At 41.1% G+C, this 18,486-nt stretch overlaps 1 protein-coding gene across 6 annotated transcripts in view; it reads right to left on the reverse strand.

Annotated features, from left to right (window-relative positions):
* LOC125691354 (poly(rC)-binding protein 3-like) overlaps window positions 1-18,486 on the reverse strand; it is a 470,720-nt gene that overhangs the window by 3,365 nt on the left and 448,869 nt on the right. For 2 of the 6 annotated variants that reach the window (XM_048940628.1, XM_048940629.1), the window contains exons 14-15: window positions 12,669-12,838; window positions 3,633-5,033 (exon numbers count right to left, since the gene is read on the reverse strand). In XM_048940628.1, the coding sequence (XP_048796585.1) occupies window positions 4,997-5,033; window positions 12,669-12,838 (207 nt within the window). In that variant the 3' untranslated portion in view covers window positions 3,633-4,996. Of the gene's footprint in view, window positions 1-3,632; window positions 5,034-8,075; window positions 11,443-12,668; window positions 12,839-18,486 lie in introns of those variants that run through there. The other 4 variants (XM_048940626.1, XM_048940625.1, XM_048940630.1 and 1 more) reach the window with 4 other exon arrangements.

Consider the following 18,486-nt stretch of genomic DNA (forward strand, 5'->3'; position numbering starts at 1 on the left):
TTTGAACCAGAGGGATAGTAACACAATGCAACTTCTTGCATAACCACATATCGAAAGTGTAAGAAAATACCAGAGAAGAAGATACCGCACTGGAAACTGCTGAGGTAAGATCACTTGTTTAGCTTTAAATACAGGAAGTTTTACTAAGATAATAAAGGAGAGCATCTAAAATTGATTTATGTTCTGATAAACACAGATGAAGTGAAAGTTGAGAACCAGAAGACGTGACAAAGCTGTGACACGGAGGAGAAACAACTACCTTGAACTTTGGTGAGTGTCTCTTGCATTTGGTTGGTTTTCATTTTATTTCCTCCTTGTATCTTTTGAATTAAGCATATTTTTTATTTTGAAAATACAAAAGTATGTCAAATTTGCAGAGGGCATTTGGAAAAAATAGGAAAAATGAATAATTTAGGGTTTAATTAGGGGATGAAGCACTGGCTGCCCAGAGGCTTTGGAGTCCCCAAGAGATCTTCAACAACTGCCTGGACATGGGCCTGCTCTGGGTGGCCCTGCTGGGACAGGAATTGGGCCAGATGGATCAGGAGGGTTCTGACAAGCTCAGCCATGCTGTGAGCCCGTGATTTCTATCAAAAAATAAGGTTGTGAAGGAACAGCTTAATTTCTTTTTTTTTTTTTTTTTTCCAAATACAATAATCTTAAAACAAGCTGGTAAGTCTTTAAACATCTTTGAGGTTTGTTTTCTTTACTTATTAACCAAGTAGTTTGTAATGCTCACTTAGTTGTCCATTGGTGAAAGGCATAGCTTAAGAGCTGTTCCCCAGCCCCGTGATTTTGAAACAGATAAATGACTTCATGGGGCAAAATGAATGTGCATGTGTTTGCAATGCAATTTCCAATACCACTGTCTGCAGGAGCTGTTAGTACCCACAGGCTCAGCCTGTGGTAGTTATAAGTACTTACTGGTAGTTAAATGTTCTCTGCTAAGTGCACAGGTGGTAGTAATCTGTGTGCTAACTTCTTTCCCACCACACAGGAGATAAATTGCTGTTGTGGCTTAACCCTCTTCTCACAACCACTTCACAACTAAATACTACTGTATTTGGTACAGTAGAGCACAGAAGTGATCATAAAACAAAATAAAACAACAGACCTAACAGAAAACGATGTTGTCATTTGTTAATGTGACTGTAATTCTTCCTTGGAAGCATCTAATTTTAGAATTTGCTTCAGAAACAGAAGTACTGTGTAAAAAAAGCATCAGTGTTAATTTGGTCAGTCCTCCTGTCAATAAACTCAGTTTGAGCTGAGTCAAATTTTGCGTATTACAAGCCACTGTAATTAAAATTCCCTGCATTCTGTCATCTTAGAAGCACTGAGCTAAAAACAGCTCTTAGGAAAATTTAGATTACTCAGGTATTTTCAAACCATACACGTACTTTTTTATCTTATAATAAGGAACTTTTACAGTAAGAAATCAGACATTCAGCCAGTAGATATCTCACTGTAGCTGTCTCAAAAAACAGAAATTGCTTCAGAAATTCCCTTTCATAAGATAACATCAGATGAATATGACAGTTCTCTTTCATTTCAGTTACTGTCTTGAGACATATGCTTGTCTGTAGGGCGATGGCATACTGCACTGATGCAGAAACTTTGCAATTCAATCAATATTGTGTTATTTCCTGGAACCAATGACAAGAGAAGCAATATCTTCTTCTATCCCTAAGAAGTGTCTTTGGGCCACATTTCCTGCTGTGAAGCAGTTTGTCTTCATTTAATCTTTTCATTACTTTCCCTAGAACTACCCTGACTTTTTTTTTTTTTTTTTGCTGGGAAAAGAAATGCAAGTTATTCCCTTGTGTAGACATTTAGACCAGGTCTTTCCTTCCAAGAATATACTGAGGCACTAACATCTTGGTTAATTCATTGGTGGTTACAGTACTTGTGGTGGTTATAAGAGACCTGTGTTCAAATCCCTCTCCTCTCTTGTACTTTGAACTTAACAACTCCTCTGATCTAGTTTAGCCTGTTGTTGTCTACTTTGTAAAGGTTCTGCCATTATAAAATGATTCAATTTCTGAGTATGTAACTTTCTTGTCTGATAGACACAACGTTCAGCTGAGAAGAGACAACAAGTGTTCCAAGTATGTAGCTCGTGCTGAAATACATTCATCAGAGATTGAGGCTATGCAAAAACTAAAATAATAATAATAATAAAAAAATATACATATATATATACATATATATATATATATATTTTAAAGACAAAAAAAAGCCCGACAGGGCAACTTCTATTGCTGCCTGCCTCAGGTGGGAGGTTCAGTGCATGTTCTGTGTCTGTATCCTGTACCTCCACAGAAACAACCAGTTCATGCAGCCCAGCGAGGCTTTAGCACTTAGCAGGTGCCTACATTGGTGGCAGCCTTGCTGGTTGTGCTGTTAGCTTCCCAGGAGCTCTGACAGCTATAAATACACACTTTGGGGCCCACAGTTTTATCTGACAATAGAAAGTGCTTTGCCTGTCAGTAGTGGGGCATGTTATGTGGCTGAATGTGCCTGTTCTTGTTTTCTTTTGTTGACTATTCCAGGCAGTGTTTTTACTTTTTTTTTTTTTTTTTTTCTTCTAAAGAGGCACAAGACTTGACTTCATTTGAGGTGTTAGCCAGAACTCTGATAACAAATGGATGATGTGAAAGCTGCAGAAGTTGTATTATTTTTCAGATGGTAGCTCACAGTTGTGTGGGAGTGACCTTTTTCTGTCAGGTGCATGGGGTTTTTTAATCTGCTTTTGGGCATGAATGGTTTAATTTTCTGCCTAGGAAATTCCTTTTTTTTTTTTTTCCTCCAGATGTACCTTCTTGTGTTTTGTTTTCCTGTTCTGTATGTCAAAGCTATTCAGGAACATTTTCTTGCCATTCAGAAATCTTTTCTAGCTAAAATCATTAAATTAAAATCAATACTCAGCCTAGATCTTAACATATTTCTTTCTTTGTTATTTTTGGCAAAATGCTCTCAAAATATTTCCTTTTTTCTTGCTATATCTACATCTTCATTTTACTCCTTATCCCCTCCAAACACACACATGTGCCCCTGAACTAGTTTAAATCTCAGTTCTGTCCTAGCCAATTCAGAGCTTTGCCTAGCAGCTTCACTGGCACACCAAAGTCCTGACATGCTTTGTGTTGAGCTGCAATAATGTGTGTTTTTTTTTTCTCTCCCCTTTTTTTCCTTTTCCATTTACTAGCCAGTGCTTGCTATTTCGGAAATGAAAGATACGGATGTCCTCACTGCAAAAGCAGCTTCAGCACCCTCTTGAAGAGTAAGAACTTACATTTTGAGAAGTAATAACATACATAGAATTTTATCAGGTTGAAAGCAGCCTAGGATTTGGAATAGCTAATTGAACACTGAGTCATGCTTCCTGCTTGCTGGGGCGCAATGAAGCATTCTGCAATCTTCCTCTGTAGACTGCCCTTTTTCTGCATCTTACTGAAAAAGCTGATAACTTCTATGCTTTCCAGGTCTATATGCACATCTTGGATATATCACAGTTCGTGGCTTCGAATCAAGACCCAGATCCATTGCTGCTCTTTGCACCCTATTTTTCAATGCAAACAAGAACATTATACTGCACAGGTGCCCAGCGAGGGCCATGAAGGGAACCCCAAGGTAAGTACAAAGACGTAAGTGTATATTTTAGAGTGACGATGCTGTTTGTAGAATTAGGCTCATATCACTAAGGATGCTACTCACGCTGCCAAAAACTTTGGTTGCACAGCATAAAGTGGTACATTTGAAAGGACTACCAAGGCCCTAAAAAGGAGAGGTGGCAAGAATGCTGCAAAAGTGCTGCATGCAGCAACAACTTGGAGCAAGCCCATCTTTCTGTGTGAACAGAAAACTTGAGGCTGTTTTATAGTGCTTCAGCAGATCCTAAGGGACGTGAATGGTGCATGAGGTATTTCAGGGCAGGATGGGAAAGGCTGTGGGCCAGTACTCCATTCCTCCTTTTTAATGATGCAAATTGTAATGCACCTCCCAGCTGCTGGCCTCTTTTCCTGACTAGTGAAGGCTGCTCCTGGGAAGCCCGGTCACTGGACACTGCTGCTGGGAATAGGAAAAATTGAAAAGCTTTAACAGTGCTGTGTGCAGTACCCAGTTTTGTTCTTTTCCCAAATATCTGAGCTTAAAATAAGCATAGGAAACACATGAGAGATATACAAAGCAGTGGCTTCTTGTAGCAAGAGGCCAAATTCTGTCTCTTCTGTGCTGTGTGAAAAGTACTTCAGGAGCAGCTTTGTTAAAAGAAAAAAAGCAGAAAATACTGCTTGCCATGCTAATGACACAGTCTGGATCCCTCTAATCATGTGCAGAATTGTCATTCCTGAGGACAAAAGTGCTAGTGCACTTTCTAGTACTGCCAGTATTGCACAGTTGTTACACTCTTTCCCAATGAGCACTGGGACCTGAAGCGTGATGATATGAAACCTTTAATCATTAATGAAAACAAGCCATTTGTCTATGATTTTAGTTTGACAATCCATAAAATAGTGTTTCTCAAATGACAAATTAGCAACTTGGTTACAAAGAACAAAGTTTAAACAACACAACAGTTGTATGCACAAAGCTACCACGTCTTTTTTAAATCAGGAAAAAAATTTATTTATAAAAACGTCTCATTTAATTTACTGTCAAGTCTCTAGCTGAATACAGTGATTTTTAGAACACTAACAGCCCATGCTTTTATACAGATTAGCCAAAGCATGAACATCGATGGAAATTAATCCTCGAAAATTGCTTTGCTTTGCTTTATGTTATGACCCACAACAGTGTTAAAACTGGAGCAACACAAGAGTTAGGAAGCACAGTTGCTTAAAGAGTAAAAGAAGTATTTTCTTTTGATGTCTCAGAATAATAAGAAAGTTAGAAATGGCAGAAACTCCTCTGTAGATTAGTCCATAAAAGCATTGTCTCATGGGGCTTTGGAAAAGTCCTGTCTGGTGGCTAATGCACTAGGGCAGGATGAGATACATTACAGAGCCCCCAGGCCAGTAACTTCTGATGACAGCCTAAAATGTAGGAACAAAAATGAGGAAAAGGAAAAAAAATGCAAAAAAAGAGAAAAAAAAAAAAGAAAAAAGAAAAAAAAATCTTCTCACTATTAAAAAAATAACACTTGAGTACAACCAGCATAGAACAGCATTTCAATGCAGGCAGGTTTTCTCACACAGGTTGTGTTGGTTTTGTTTTTTTTTTTTTCAAATGTCAGTTATTGGAACAGTTACAAGAGTTCAGAACAGTTTTACAGCGTTTTTCTAGAGCTGTGAAATAGCTGAGGTACCTTGACATTATTTTCAATTATATTTAAAAAAAAAAAATCCAACCAAAAAAAACCCACCAAAAACCCAACACAACTCAAACAACCAAAAACCCCATCTGGATAAGTGCAACCTGTAACAGTGGCAATTCTACAAACAGTTACAGTGACACAACTTAGTGCAAAGGTACTAAAGGTGAAGAAAAGCCCACGAAATACAGAAATGACACAAAATGCTGAAATAGTACTTAGCCCTATACAATAATAATAACACACTTTGAAATACCATGTTTTAAAAAGTATTGCATTTGCACTGTGTTTTTAGTTTATATTAAAATGCACTGAATACAGTTCAATTGTTAAAGCTTTGTGTCCAAGGAGTGCAAAGTGGATGAATGTGGCGGGCTAATGGGATTCTGGGTTTGGAAGTGGTGAGGAAAACAATATTGCGTTACTGAGTTATGCAGCAGAAATTAAAATGAAGGTGGATGGACAAACAGAAAATGCAGTTAAAAACTAGTTCCAACAGCTAGCAACCAGCCATTACATCACCCAGCTCTCTTCAACTTGGCTGCAATTGGGCTTCTGACTTAAATAATGTGGATGTAATTCTTGGGAAGGGATGCTATCTATCTAGGCAGCAACCTTTGAATGTCATTTGATGTGCACTAGATACACAGCTACAGGATGAGGGGAAATGGCTTTAAACTGGCAGAGGGTAGATTTAAATTAGATATTTGAGAGAAATTCTGTACTGTGAGTGTGGTGAGACACTGTAATAACAGGTTGCCCAGTGAGCTTGTGGATATCTCCTCCCTGGAAGCATTCAAGGCCAGACTGGATGGGGCTCTGAGCAACCTGGTCTAGAGGGAGGTGTTCCTGCTTATAGCAGGGGGTTGGAACTGGATGAGCTTACAGGTCCCTTCCAACCCAAACCATTCTATGATAACTACAGTGCAATTTGAAGACCTTATTAGGAATTAATGTTTTACAGAAACCTACGGGAAAACTGAACGAAACTTTGGTTGAACAAAGTGTGCAACCCTTAAGGTCACGGGATTTATTCTGCTGGTTTCAGCAAGTTCTGCAGCATGTATGCTGGGGCTGGATGGTGCGTGCATGGGACTGCACTTCGGACCTGTAGGTAGGGAGGTGGCAGGGGGCTGGTGTGTACCTGCTCTCAAGCAGCTACAGGAGCAATTACTGGTAATTTGGAAGAGTCGCATGTCAAAGAGAAAAAAAAAAAAAAAAGGGTCTGTTCTCCCTTCCTGCATTTATTTCTCCAAATTACGGTTCCCTGAACCAGAGAAAATTTCTAAGAAAAGCTTAAGGCGCTACTATATTTTTTTCCTCATTGTCTTCCAATTGTTCACAGGTCTGTCTCAGCCCCAGAAGCGTGGCTTGCTGCCCCTGTGGGCAGGGGAATGATGGGGCCTTCAGGGCCCTGCGCAGCTGTTGGAACTAGTTGCTGCCGGGCGCCTGGGTGTTAGTCGTTATGGCAAGTGGAAGACGGTTGGAGGTGGCAACATTAACACTAGCAACTGAACAGAAAAGAAAAAGATGCCATATTGTTTCCTTGATTACTAGGATCTACCACAGACTCTTGGTAGAGCTGGCAGAGCTTGCATTGTGTCTCATCCCTTCAATATGGAGCAAACTTCTGGCGGTCAGATTTCTTAACCCCGCTCGTCGAAGGAATTTTGGCAGTGTAAGCGGATAAATTCCCCGTGGCCCCCGCGGCAGCCGCGGCATTTAGTGCCAGGAGTGGGACAGTTTTCATGCCAAGCAGACTGGAGACAGGAACGGCATAGTGGGTGGTTGGCAGAGTTGGTAGGGGAGGGGGGGGTACTGACGGTAACGGCGGAGGCGGCCGCCAGCACGGCCATGGAGGTGGGGGTGGAGGTAGGGGTGGCAGACTGAGAGAGGTTCATGTTGAGGTCAACAGGGGTCGTGACGGAAGCGGTCTGGGTGCTGACTTTAGCCATCTCTAAGCTGCAAACGAAGAGAGGAAGAGGAACAAACAGGTTGGGAGGGTCCAGCCAGGGCGGTGGGGAGGGAGGGAGGGAGGGATGGACAGATGGACGGACGGGGGAGAGCAACCACGAAGGGGCGGGGGTTAGATAGGTGGGCGAGGGGTCGGAGGTGTGGGAGGGAGAGGGAAAAGAGAGAAAAAAGGGAAAATGAGGGTCAAAGGAGGAACATGTTATGTGTTAAAGAAGAGAAATAACAAAAGGGTTTTTCATGACTCGATGGTGAAAACGTTACTGAGACTCTAAAGTAAGTTCTTTCAGAAAGAAAAAAAGGGTTGAGGGTTTGGCTAGTTTATTTTACACGTGAGAAAAGAAATCTAAGGAATGCAGGTAATGGCAAAAAGATGGAAAAAACAGAACTTAAAAGTAAACTTAAAAGAACTATGAAGTTTACTCCCCAGCACTGATGTAGTGAATTTTGCTTTCCAAAATCTTACAGTAGTTTTGAAAATGGGACACGGGGGGTTTTGGTAATTTTTTCAATTGGTCAATTTTGTGACAGAAATAGTACCCTTGGTCATTTTGCTAGGATGAGAGGCTGTTAAGCAATGGTTTGCTCTTCCCGTGTAAGGTGTCAAGTTCTTGTTTCACAAAGTTAGTCTCATTTAGTTTCCTGTGAGGTCAGTGTGCATTTTTCATATAAAACAAACCTGATCAGACAGTATGTTCACTTAGGATTGTACTTCCCCTGGACTTTTTTTTTGTTTTTTTTTTTTCCCAAATCACAACAAAATATTTATGCAATCTAATTATAAGGAAATTAGAAAAAAAAAAAAGGAAGACTGGAACAACACCCCGGCTTCCACAGCAGTGGTATCCATTCTGAGCTCATCACAACGATTACAGTTAACATCACCCAACGGCTGACAGACAAAGTACTACATTGATACAACATAACATAAACATCACACAGACCCAGAGAGCACAAGGCAATTCAGAGTGACCCAACCTCTTACTCCAATGAAGTGAACGGCTCTTTGGAGCTTGTAGGTATAAAACAACATTCATTTCACCATAATTAAGACCACTCACTGGAAGGCCAGAAGGCCTGTATGCTTAGACTTTTCTCTGCTTTTTTTACACATTGAAATATAGTAATTCCAAGAGCACATTGGTTTTTGTGGTTTTTTTTCATTTGTTTCCTTTGCATGACAAAATGTTTATCTAGTTAAATCTTTACTTTGATATGTGTCTGTTAACAGCTTGTGCACTGTGCTTTGGGATCAGCAAACAATCCGGAAATGCTAATTTTGGTATGTGTTTTGCATGTAATCACCTGGGAGGTGTTACTGCCTAACATAAATGGGACTATGGGTTAGCAAATCATTACAGGCTCCCATTATACATATGGCAGCAGAGTGAGCCACCACAGAGAGGGCTGCCTGGCAGGGTACCTGCCACTTATTATCAAGTCTCATTGGGTCTCGGGGAAACTTCCCAGCTAAGGGGGTCAGTCAGTAGCAGTAGCCCAGCTCCTCACCCAAGCAGCAGAGGGGAATGGTTGCTCTATGCCAGGCATGGGATAACCTTGCATTTTCTCATTTGAGATTTATGTGCAGCTGTGAGGAACAGCCCCAGTCTTCTCATGGCCAGAGAAAGTAACAACCAGAAGGCATGACCCCTTTTAGTGTGATGGTAAGCACAAAAGCAATAAATGATCACTAAATGGGCAGTGATGTTGCTTCCCAAAGCACTGCTGCTAAAGGTGAGGTTAAAGGATACCTAATTCTGATCTGAGCTGGAGAAAGGAGAGTGGAGGAGAGGGAAATGTTTGAGTACTACACTCCTCCCTCAAAAGAAAAGGGCTCTTGTGATACTAGTTCATCAGATACTTTTGCTGGGAAGTTGAAAAACATTTTATCTGATGGGTTGGGATGGAGGAAGGTAATGTGTGAAATGTAGACCTGCTTGTGGAATGTAAAACTTAGGTTTTCTTGCCCTCTGTTCTGTGATGTTTATCTGCCTCGTGGATGAGCACCTTTTCTCCTAAACTTAACAATAGAATCACTCTTTGCAGGGAGAACAGCATCCTTGCACTGCCAGAAGTGCTGCTTGCAATCTACTTGCACAGTGGGATTTATATCAAGAACGATTATTTTTAGCACTGAAACAGTGAATCCAATCCAACTCCATGGAGGAGTTACATGGCAATGCCTTAGTTGTTTATGCAGTTCAGGTTTTTTTTAACAATTCTAAAATCGTGTGATTTTGGGAGGGAGGCATACAGAAAGAAAATGCCGTACTCACTGTTTCTGGATTTGCCTGCCTTGTATTTAAAAATAAAGAATTTCTACTGCTGTGTGGATAGAATTTGAGGCTGAACTCACTGCCCTGCACCAACACAGATAACAGATCTCACAGGCTTAGCAGTGGTGTTGAGACACCCAGACTCCCTGCCTGGTGTACTTGCACAGGTACAACAGAAGCACTAATTGGCATTACTTCACCTTTATTTCTGGTGGTAACGAGTGAGGTGAAAGTACAGCAGGTTGGCTTTCAGCTCTCTTATGACAGCTGAAGTTTCCCAAATTGGTTATACATACAACAGAATTGAATAAGGAAGCTGATGAGCAGACTCAATACAGAATTTCATTATGCCAATTTTCCACTTTGAAGAGCTACACTTACAAATACATACATTGAAGGCCACGTCTTGCATTGCCCGACTAGCGTACAGAAGGAATAAAGCTCGAGATTGCCTTTGTTGGTTCTGTTCTGTGAATGACTCTTTCATCAAAACGGAAGTGAAAAACATCTTCAGGAAACTGCTCTTCAACAAGAAGAAAGTGCTGCTGGCTACAGGTCACTTACACCCCAAAGTCAAATATTACATAGGAAACCTAAGCTGTGGTTCATTCTTAATAAAAGCTAGAAGATGTAATTGGATAATGAAAATCCAGTTACTACAACGGTTACCAGTTAAGAGACAGAAGATTTTACAAGAAAAAAAGACATTTCTACTGCAAACAAGCTGGGACAAATTCTGCTAATACAGAGTTCAACCCTTGGATAGTCAACAAAGAACGAAAACAATACTTAAAGAATTAAATCTCTGTCTTGATACTGTATCAATGTACTTATATATCTGTAATTTAGAGTACTTAATCTTATGTACACATTCAACACCAGATTGCAATAATATGCCTAAAACAACCTGATAAATTGCTATATAGATGGCAACTTTGGCTAGAGATACACACAGTTAGAGGAATACATTGGATAGGTTTTTCACATCCCATGCTGCTGTGAGACATTATCTATGCAGAAATACTGTCCCTGGAAACCAAATCTATGAGAATTTTGGATCTTGGGGGGAAGAGTAGAAAGAAAAGTCCATCTTACCCTGAATGTTTATATGGCTTTTATTTATTATTTTATATTATATATATATATATTTATTTTCTTTTTCTTTTTCTTGACATCTCAAACTATATCTTGTTAACTGTATTGCTGGCCAGTGCTGTGGCTGCGGTGGCACCTCACTGGGCAGACATTTCTCTTGGGAGAAGAGAAATCTGGAGCAATGTAACTTTTTAAATGAAAAAGCCACCTTAATGTCCTATGTCACCTTAGAACTTAATTTATTATACATTACTTTAAGAGTCTTCATTTACAAATGAAGTTGCTTCATCTAAATACAGTTTCAACATATGGTACATAATAATATATGATGGTTTATTGTAGATGATGGTAACAAATGACTTTCTAGAAAGCCAACAGGAAGAAAATACTTTCTGGTTTCACAGGGTATAGATAGAGCATCCATGTGTATGACTGCTGAGAAGTTTTCTTCTTTGCAAAAGTATCTTAAAAGACCCCACATATATCTCATTCCATCAAAAGATTTGTTAAGCAGTAATTAAACGGAATTGTGAGAGTTCACAGGCTTTTCTAAAGTGAGTCAAAGAGAGGTTTGTTCACTAGAGTTTCTGTCTCTGGTGAGCAGCTCACTGCAACTCCATAAATAAGTGCATTATTTTATTTGCATGCTTTAGCTGTCTTGAAGATCTTAAATTGTTATCTTCTGAGATCCAGGTGCATGCCATATGGTGTTTGTGCAACTAAAAATGAAGGGGTCTATTCTCGTCTCGATGTGTGGGGAATCCCTGAACACCAAGAGAAGAACATATCCTTAAGGGTTAAAGGAGGGAACACATTTTTATTTGATTACAGGGCTTACGGAAGTGACTTATATTTGCTATAAAGAATATCAATCAAAAGAACTGTAGGTTGATTTAGGCGCTTGGAAACACCTTATCTTAGGCTTCATGATGCCACTCCTAAATACGTCTTTCTCTAGGAAACTTTCCAAATTGAACTATGAAAAGTAATAGTTTTGTTTGCTGTAATACAGAGCTGCACAAACATTCTGTTCCTTCATTACAGTGCCTGCGGTTGCAGTGCAGAACTGAGGTGTAGAGGAGGTTGGACCATAGAGGAGCCCTACCACGACCACAGCTCTGTATATAAATGACATACTTTTCTTCTACCTTAACAGCAAACATCATTAAACACAGCACTCAATTTGTAACGAAGTATTTTTAGAAAATAAAATAACACAAAATCAAATCCAAACCCCAAAGCAATAAAATACATATAGCTACTCCTTACATTTGTTGCCTTGAACCACAATTTACAATTAGCTCTGTGAGACAGCACCATATCCACTTCACTTTCTTCTCAGTGTAATAGCAAATAAAAGCGGTATCAGTGTTAATATATTTCTAAATAATCATATCAAACTTGACAGAGACTTAAGCTGTCTCAGTGGCTTAGCTAAACAGCAGTGCTGTCATTAATTCTGGTGCTGAGAAGTGGCAAAGCAGATAGTCTCATTCTGTCTCATTAGGGAAAGCTTTTTACAAATTTGTGGTGCTGTCTCTGAAAAAAATAAATCCTGTGCCTTCTTAGCAACCACATGTCAGTTTAATATCAACTCTGAGTGGCAATTTCCAGCTAGTAAATTAAATCTGGTTTGCAATCTGTTTCATTAAATTTGCCGTTTAGGACAGTAAAACATCTGTGAAAAGTATTTCCTTCTGAAGAAGTTATAATTGCCATTTTTAATCCACCTATATTTTAAGGTGGATGCAATTGTGAATATTCAGATTTTTTTTTTTAATCTTTTGTCATTCAAAATGTACCTGGACTTGCACCATATTAAGGCTGCTTTCCACGTAAACCAACAGTAAACACAACTTCTAATAATACAGGCTTCACAACTCTTTGGGAATCGAATAGTACTATTCAGAATGGACAGTACAAAGCAACTTTCTGGATCTACCCAGGACAGAGATTTGCAGGAGAGCAGTCAGAGCAATCCTGAGGAAGCATCATCACTTACAAAGTCAACTTACCTTGCATTTATGAGGTACTGTGCTAAGCTGATGTTTGCGGGGGATCCTGTGATTGTAACTTGTCGTTCTGCAGAGCCTTCTGTGGCATTAGCAATCTTGATCTGCGCTCCTGACATCTGCCTGATTTCATTTATCTTACTGCCTTGTCTGCCAATAATGCAGCCTATTAGCTGGAGTGGGACAAAGACTGAGATTAGTGCCACGGACAGAGGCAAAAACCACTTCACTGCAATTTGTAGTATCGATAAAAACAGAGTTTACGAAAGACTCCTCAGTATCAAACAAAAAGACTTCCACTGTGCTGTTTGGAAGGAGTCACTAGCATGTTCTACCAGTCCAACGTTCCCATGTCTCTAAATCAAGTTTTTGCTGCTACATGGGTAAGTATCAAGAGAGCATCAGACCATTTAGCTGTCTTCTGCAGCATAAAATGACCGCGCGTTGCAGTGCTAATGAATACAAGGCACAGCCCAGCCTGAGAGCAGCCAGCCCAGCAGAGCTGTGGGCTGGACAGACCTTGCTATGCTCCCACTCAGTCCTGCACAGCTCCAGTCATGCTTCTGGTCCTAAAGCTCATGGGAATGCATGGGCCTGTCCTGTACTATTAAAGGGATTTACAGCTGAGCACCTGCAGGTAGCAGCAGGCATAGAAAAAGACTGGTAGCAGTGTGCGTGTACATATATAAACACACACACACACACACACGTGTGTAATTTTTAGCTGTATTTCTTTACAGAACCTTAACAGAACTCACACTCCATAAATAAAACTGAGCCTGTGTTTCCTCAGATCCCTCTTTTTTTTCTTTTTTTTTGGAGGGGGATAAAATTACATTGGCATTATCTTCAACTGATAGCTTTGTTGAAGGTTGGCGGAGTCACAAGCTTTTGGACTTGAGATGCAATTTGCAGAAGTACCGAATGCTACAAATGAGCAGTGCAGCGCAGTCAGGGATAGGGGATGTGATTTGTAAGACTGAGCACAGGGAGCCCCAAGGAGTATGTGGGCACTGAGCCAGCCACTGAAGCTGAGATGCTTTGGCTTCCTTAGAGACAAGGAGGAGGTTCTCTGCTAAAGCAGCATGGAGACTAACAACACTGCAGTGCCCAGGACCTGCAGAAAATGCAAACTTGGCTCTGTGGGACTGCTGACGCTGCTGCTGCCCATTTGGCAGAAAGAACTGCCAGTAGTGCTGATCGCTTTTCCTTCCTACTCTTTCCGATGGGTTATCCTTTCTGTCACTGCAGTACTTGCAGTATCTTGGCAGAAGCAGATTCACATTGTCCAGACACTTCAGCAAAAGAACAACAAAAAAAAACCCTTAATCTTTGCTTCACACCTAGTGACAGAATGACAAAGCAGCTAGCAAGGCAGCCAAAACAGACACAGAACACAAGAGCATATGGGAGAGGGAAAAATGGGCTTTAGGAGCACACACACAGGATTTTCCACCCTGTTGAAGCTGAAGGGCCTCATTTAACTCTATCGTCATCCCAAGGACCTGTGTCAGCATGTTACTGCCAGGTGCCCATACAGAGCCTTGTGTCCGCTCCACCATTAACATAAGCAGACAACAGCCAAGTCATCTTGGAGGAAAACACTGCTTATGAACACATCCCTCTACTGAGAACCTTTCTGTTTTCTATGCTTTCTTCTCACTGGTCTCCACGGTCCATGGGTAGTTAAGGTGAAGCAGGAGAGATGAGCACCAAAGAGCACATAGCAGTGCAAACACCAGCTGGTGGGGCTTTTGGTTATCATTGTAGGCCATCAGTATGAGCAGTGCAGAGAAAGTTTTGCCAGGGAACCATTGGACAGGAACACTGACAGCACCTGATCCACTCATATCTGTTAAAACCTGGTGATTTCTGTAATTCTGTTCCTGTGAATCATTTATATGTCATATCCCAGCTATTATTTACTCAAATTTGGTTAGAAGTGTTTGCTGTTATGGGAGCAGAATGGAGCATGGAGACAGGAAAAAAAAAAAAAACTTTGAATTATCTTTACTTGGCTTTGAGATGATGAGCTTGAAGTGCTGTTCAAGAACCTGTCTGCTGCATCCAACGCTCTTCCTATTAACATTTAGGTTCTGTTAAGCACCAGCAAGGCAAATCGTAACATCTTCAGATTCCTCTGACGCTTGCCAAATGACATGAAGGGCAGGGTAGGCTTCTTGTCCCTATTATAATGATGTCTTAACTATGAACAAAAGAAGTAGACTGCACAAATGTCTGAAGAGGAAGGGTAGAAATATGATGAATTTACTTACTACGAAGAACTTGTATGGTCTTAAGAACACGTAAAAATATATAAAGGTATAAAAAAATGTATTTAGAAGGATTTCAAGAAGTCCAGTTGTCATGTGGTGTTGTCATTGCCTGTAGTGTTCAGGACAAAGGAATGTGTAGGACTGCTGGCTCTTCAGGTGTGTGGTGAGCACACTGCAGTCATCAGCTCTGGTAAGGCACCACTGGGTCACACAGGGGCTGTCACCTGTGTGTGCAACAGGTCCTTGGGCAGCACTTCTAACACAGTTGCGTCAGGAGAATGAATCTGTAGGCTTGTAGATGACTTTGGGTTAGATATGGAGGGTTCAGTCCAGACGGCCCCAGGATAACAATGATGCAGTTGTCTGAAGGAGCACTTTTAATTCATACACTGGTTATGGCAGCTGTCTGTAATGCAGACACCAACAAGTCTGTGTTTGTTGTGCTGGGCCGATTCTGGGAGCCTGCTAAAGGCTTTGCTAAAGACTGCTTTAAAACTATACTTAAGAAGAAAAAGAGGGTGACATTGTAGGTCCAGTCTGGAGCTCCTCCAAATCATCCTTTGATTCTGTGATAGTGAGCTGCTTGAACATGCTCTACGAGTCGTGACCTGACTGCAGGTAGTACACAGAATACATTTATCCCCTTGCCACACTAATGCTTCTGGCATCCTTGTTCCACTTGCTCATGTTTGTGCAGCATATGAAATACTCCAAGAGCTGATGGCTTCTGGAAGAAGCTTTGACCTACCAGGCACTGGACATTCCACCCTGATCTGCTGTAGACATCCCTGTTCATTGCAGGGGAGTTGTACTAGTTGACTTTTAAGGGTCCCTTCCAACTCAGCTGATGCTGCAATTCTTTGATTCTGCTCTACATAGTAGCATGTACACTGTCCTGTCTGGAGGACAAGCCACATCAAATCACATCCAAATGTGTATCTTCCTTTCCAAGACTGACCTTTCTCCTTCCTTCAGCTGCCCTTTTATTGCAGTACAGCAGGCTCTGTGTTACTCAGTCCCAAAAATGTCCCCCACCACAAGAGCTGCCTGTCCTGCGCTTTGCACGTAATACTGCATTTCAGAGATGTGGATTCACTGTTCCTTCAAGCTTAGCAGACAAAAGTTGAAGAACATGAAGGTTGCTAAACATGTTAAGTCCTTCAGAACTTTCAGCACTACATTATTTTTGATGCTTACCTGCTTGCTCAACATAGCAAGTAATAGTGATAAAGCTGGCCCATTAGAGAGAGCAACTGAGCTTCCCATGGGCTATACAAAGCTTACTGCGTACTATATTATAAATTTATGCATATGCTTGTATAATCAATGAATATACTTGTTATTATTATGAAATATACCAGAAAGTTTGGCTAAGCAGGCTATTATACAGAAAGAGAATAGATAAAATGCTTACCTGTGTCCTGGGCTCACTATAGAACTCCAAAGGAGTGGATCTCCAGAAAGAGATCCTTCCTCACTGGTAGTCAGCTCTTAAATGGGTCTAGGAGAGATGGAGCCAGGCTCCACCCCTTCCAGCAACACAGCTGAATTGCCTTCACCTGTGCTCCTCTGGCTGACTCATTGCTCACCTCAGGTGATCAATCAGAGGTTCAGGCCACGATTCAGCAGTTCCCATACAATGCTTAAGGTACATAGTATGCACACTCATCTTAGAAACATACACAAGCATATAAATACACAAAACTTTTATGTACGTACAGCCATCAGATCACAGAACTGTTAAGAGTTGGAAGGGACCTTGAAGGGCCACTTAGTCCAACTCCCCTGCACTGAACAGGAACATGTACAGCAGGTCAGAGTGCTTGGAGAACATGTGTGCATATGTGTGCAGGTGTACAGATTTTAACTCCCTCAAGGACGAAGCAGAATGGCTAAGATCAGAAAGGCACCCAGCCCTGCAACCTGCACGTGTTTGCAGAAGAAGCCTAAAACCAGCACGAGGAATAAAGCAAAGCTTTCATCAGTATCCGAAATTCTCATTCTGCATATGGCTTATGCATCACCTGAACAGCAGATGGCATCTCTGACTTCATGCTCAATAGTCCATGTGCCTGACAAGTTCCCAATGAATCTGTTTCTGCTTTGCAGCATTTGTTGTCCGTCAGTATCATCATTTGCCCTTAAAAATCAAAATATCTGTTGATGTTCTCTCCTTCTTGTACTGTAAACATCAGTGAAGGACGGTTCCCTTTCCTACTGCTCCACTACCATGTCTCATCCACCTTCACCTACCTCAGCGTACCTCATTTCTTCTCATACCCATCAAAAAAACCAAATAAACAAAAAAACAAATCCTAAAACATAGATGCTGCTATTTGCCTTTTTTTGGTTTTGTTTTGTCTTTTAGTAAAATTCTGCTGGTACCAGCAGCAACAGAATCAAATCCAGAGTCTGGGCTCTTACAAGAAGGGACTGGAGGAAGGTCTGCTCTGGTTCCCCCTCCCCGGCTTCTTGGTGCTGGTGGAGTTTCCCCTGACTTGCCATGTCAGCAGAGATGTAGGCCTCTCTCTTCCATATTATTTTCCCATGCTAAGTAAATATGCTAAGCATACGTCTTCCCCCTGCCAAAATGCTAAGCTCACTGATTGGGCCTAACAACCCAGCTTGCTGCTGGGTTTTTCCTACTGGTTTGCTCCTCCATATTCATCACGCTGCTACACTGCACAGGGAGAACTCAGACTTCAAGTTCTTGGTTTTTTTGTTTTTGTTTTTTAAACCAAAGCCCAGTGTTGTAGGTCTGTCACAGAAGAAGTGTTGAGCTTCCACGTACTTGTTTAATTCTGGCATCTTTTCTTTCTTATTATGAGTCTAGCACTGGTTAAAAGGAAGCAGCTTCTACTGCTTGGCATCGGCCAGGTCCCTCAGCTTTGATGGAAAGGCTTTTACTCATAGTACCACTGCATCTTCTTCAGAGTATCTTGTACAGACTGTTAAGTCTTCCCTCAACTGTTGCTTTCAAATCCTTCTGAAAACTTCTGAGTCAGGGATGGATTTAAGTGAATATCCAAAGTCCTCAGGACTCTTCTGGAAGAGGCATTACCCAATTTGGGGCTGCATGTCACAGCATGGTCAGATGCTGCCCTTGTGTCCTCTTTACAGCTGCCACCAATCCTACTCCAGGAGCTGAATTGAGATCTGTGGAGATGAGAACTCGGTGTCCCAGAGACTATCAGAGGAGGAGGAAGAGAAGGCACCATGGGGGCTCTCTGGGGGCTAGGTTTCCCTGGGGACTTCTCCAAGAGCACTTTGCATGCTTGGCCCCTCTCAGACTACTGGAAGGAAGGATTTCTGACTCCACTGGTGATAGGAACAGTTCTTCAGGTTGCTTTATCCAGCTTGGATGGATTTGCATGTCTGTTTATATGGAATATTGACCAGATTTACTGTTTTTTTTTAAATGTTTGTGTTTTCCAAGGGTGAAGGTTTCCTGCTACTTGCTTCTGCCTGTCTCCCACATATATAAGGGAATTACACATAACTTCTAATGAGGTGGATTTTATATTATTATTATTGGTTTATTCATT

This window comes from Lagopus muta, chromosome 3, assembly GCF_023343835.1.
Source record: "Lagopus muta isolate bLagMut1 chromosome 3, bLagMut1 primary, whole genome shotgun sequence".
Classification (NCBI taxonomy): domain Eukaryota; kingdom Metazoa; phylum Chordata; class Aves; order Galliformes; family Phasianidae; genus Lagopus; species Lagopus muta.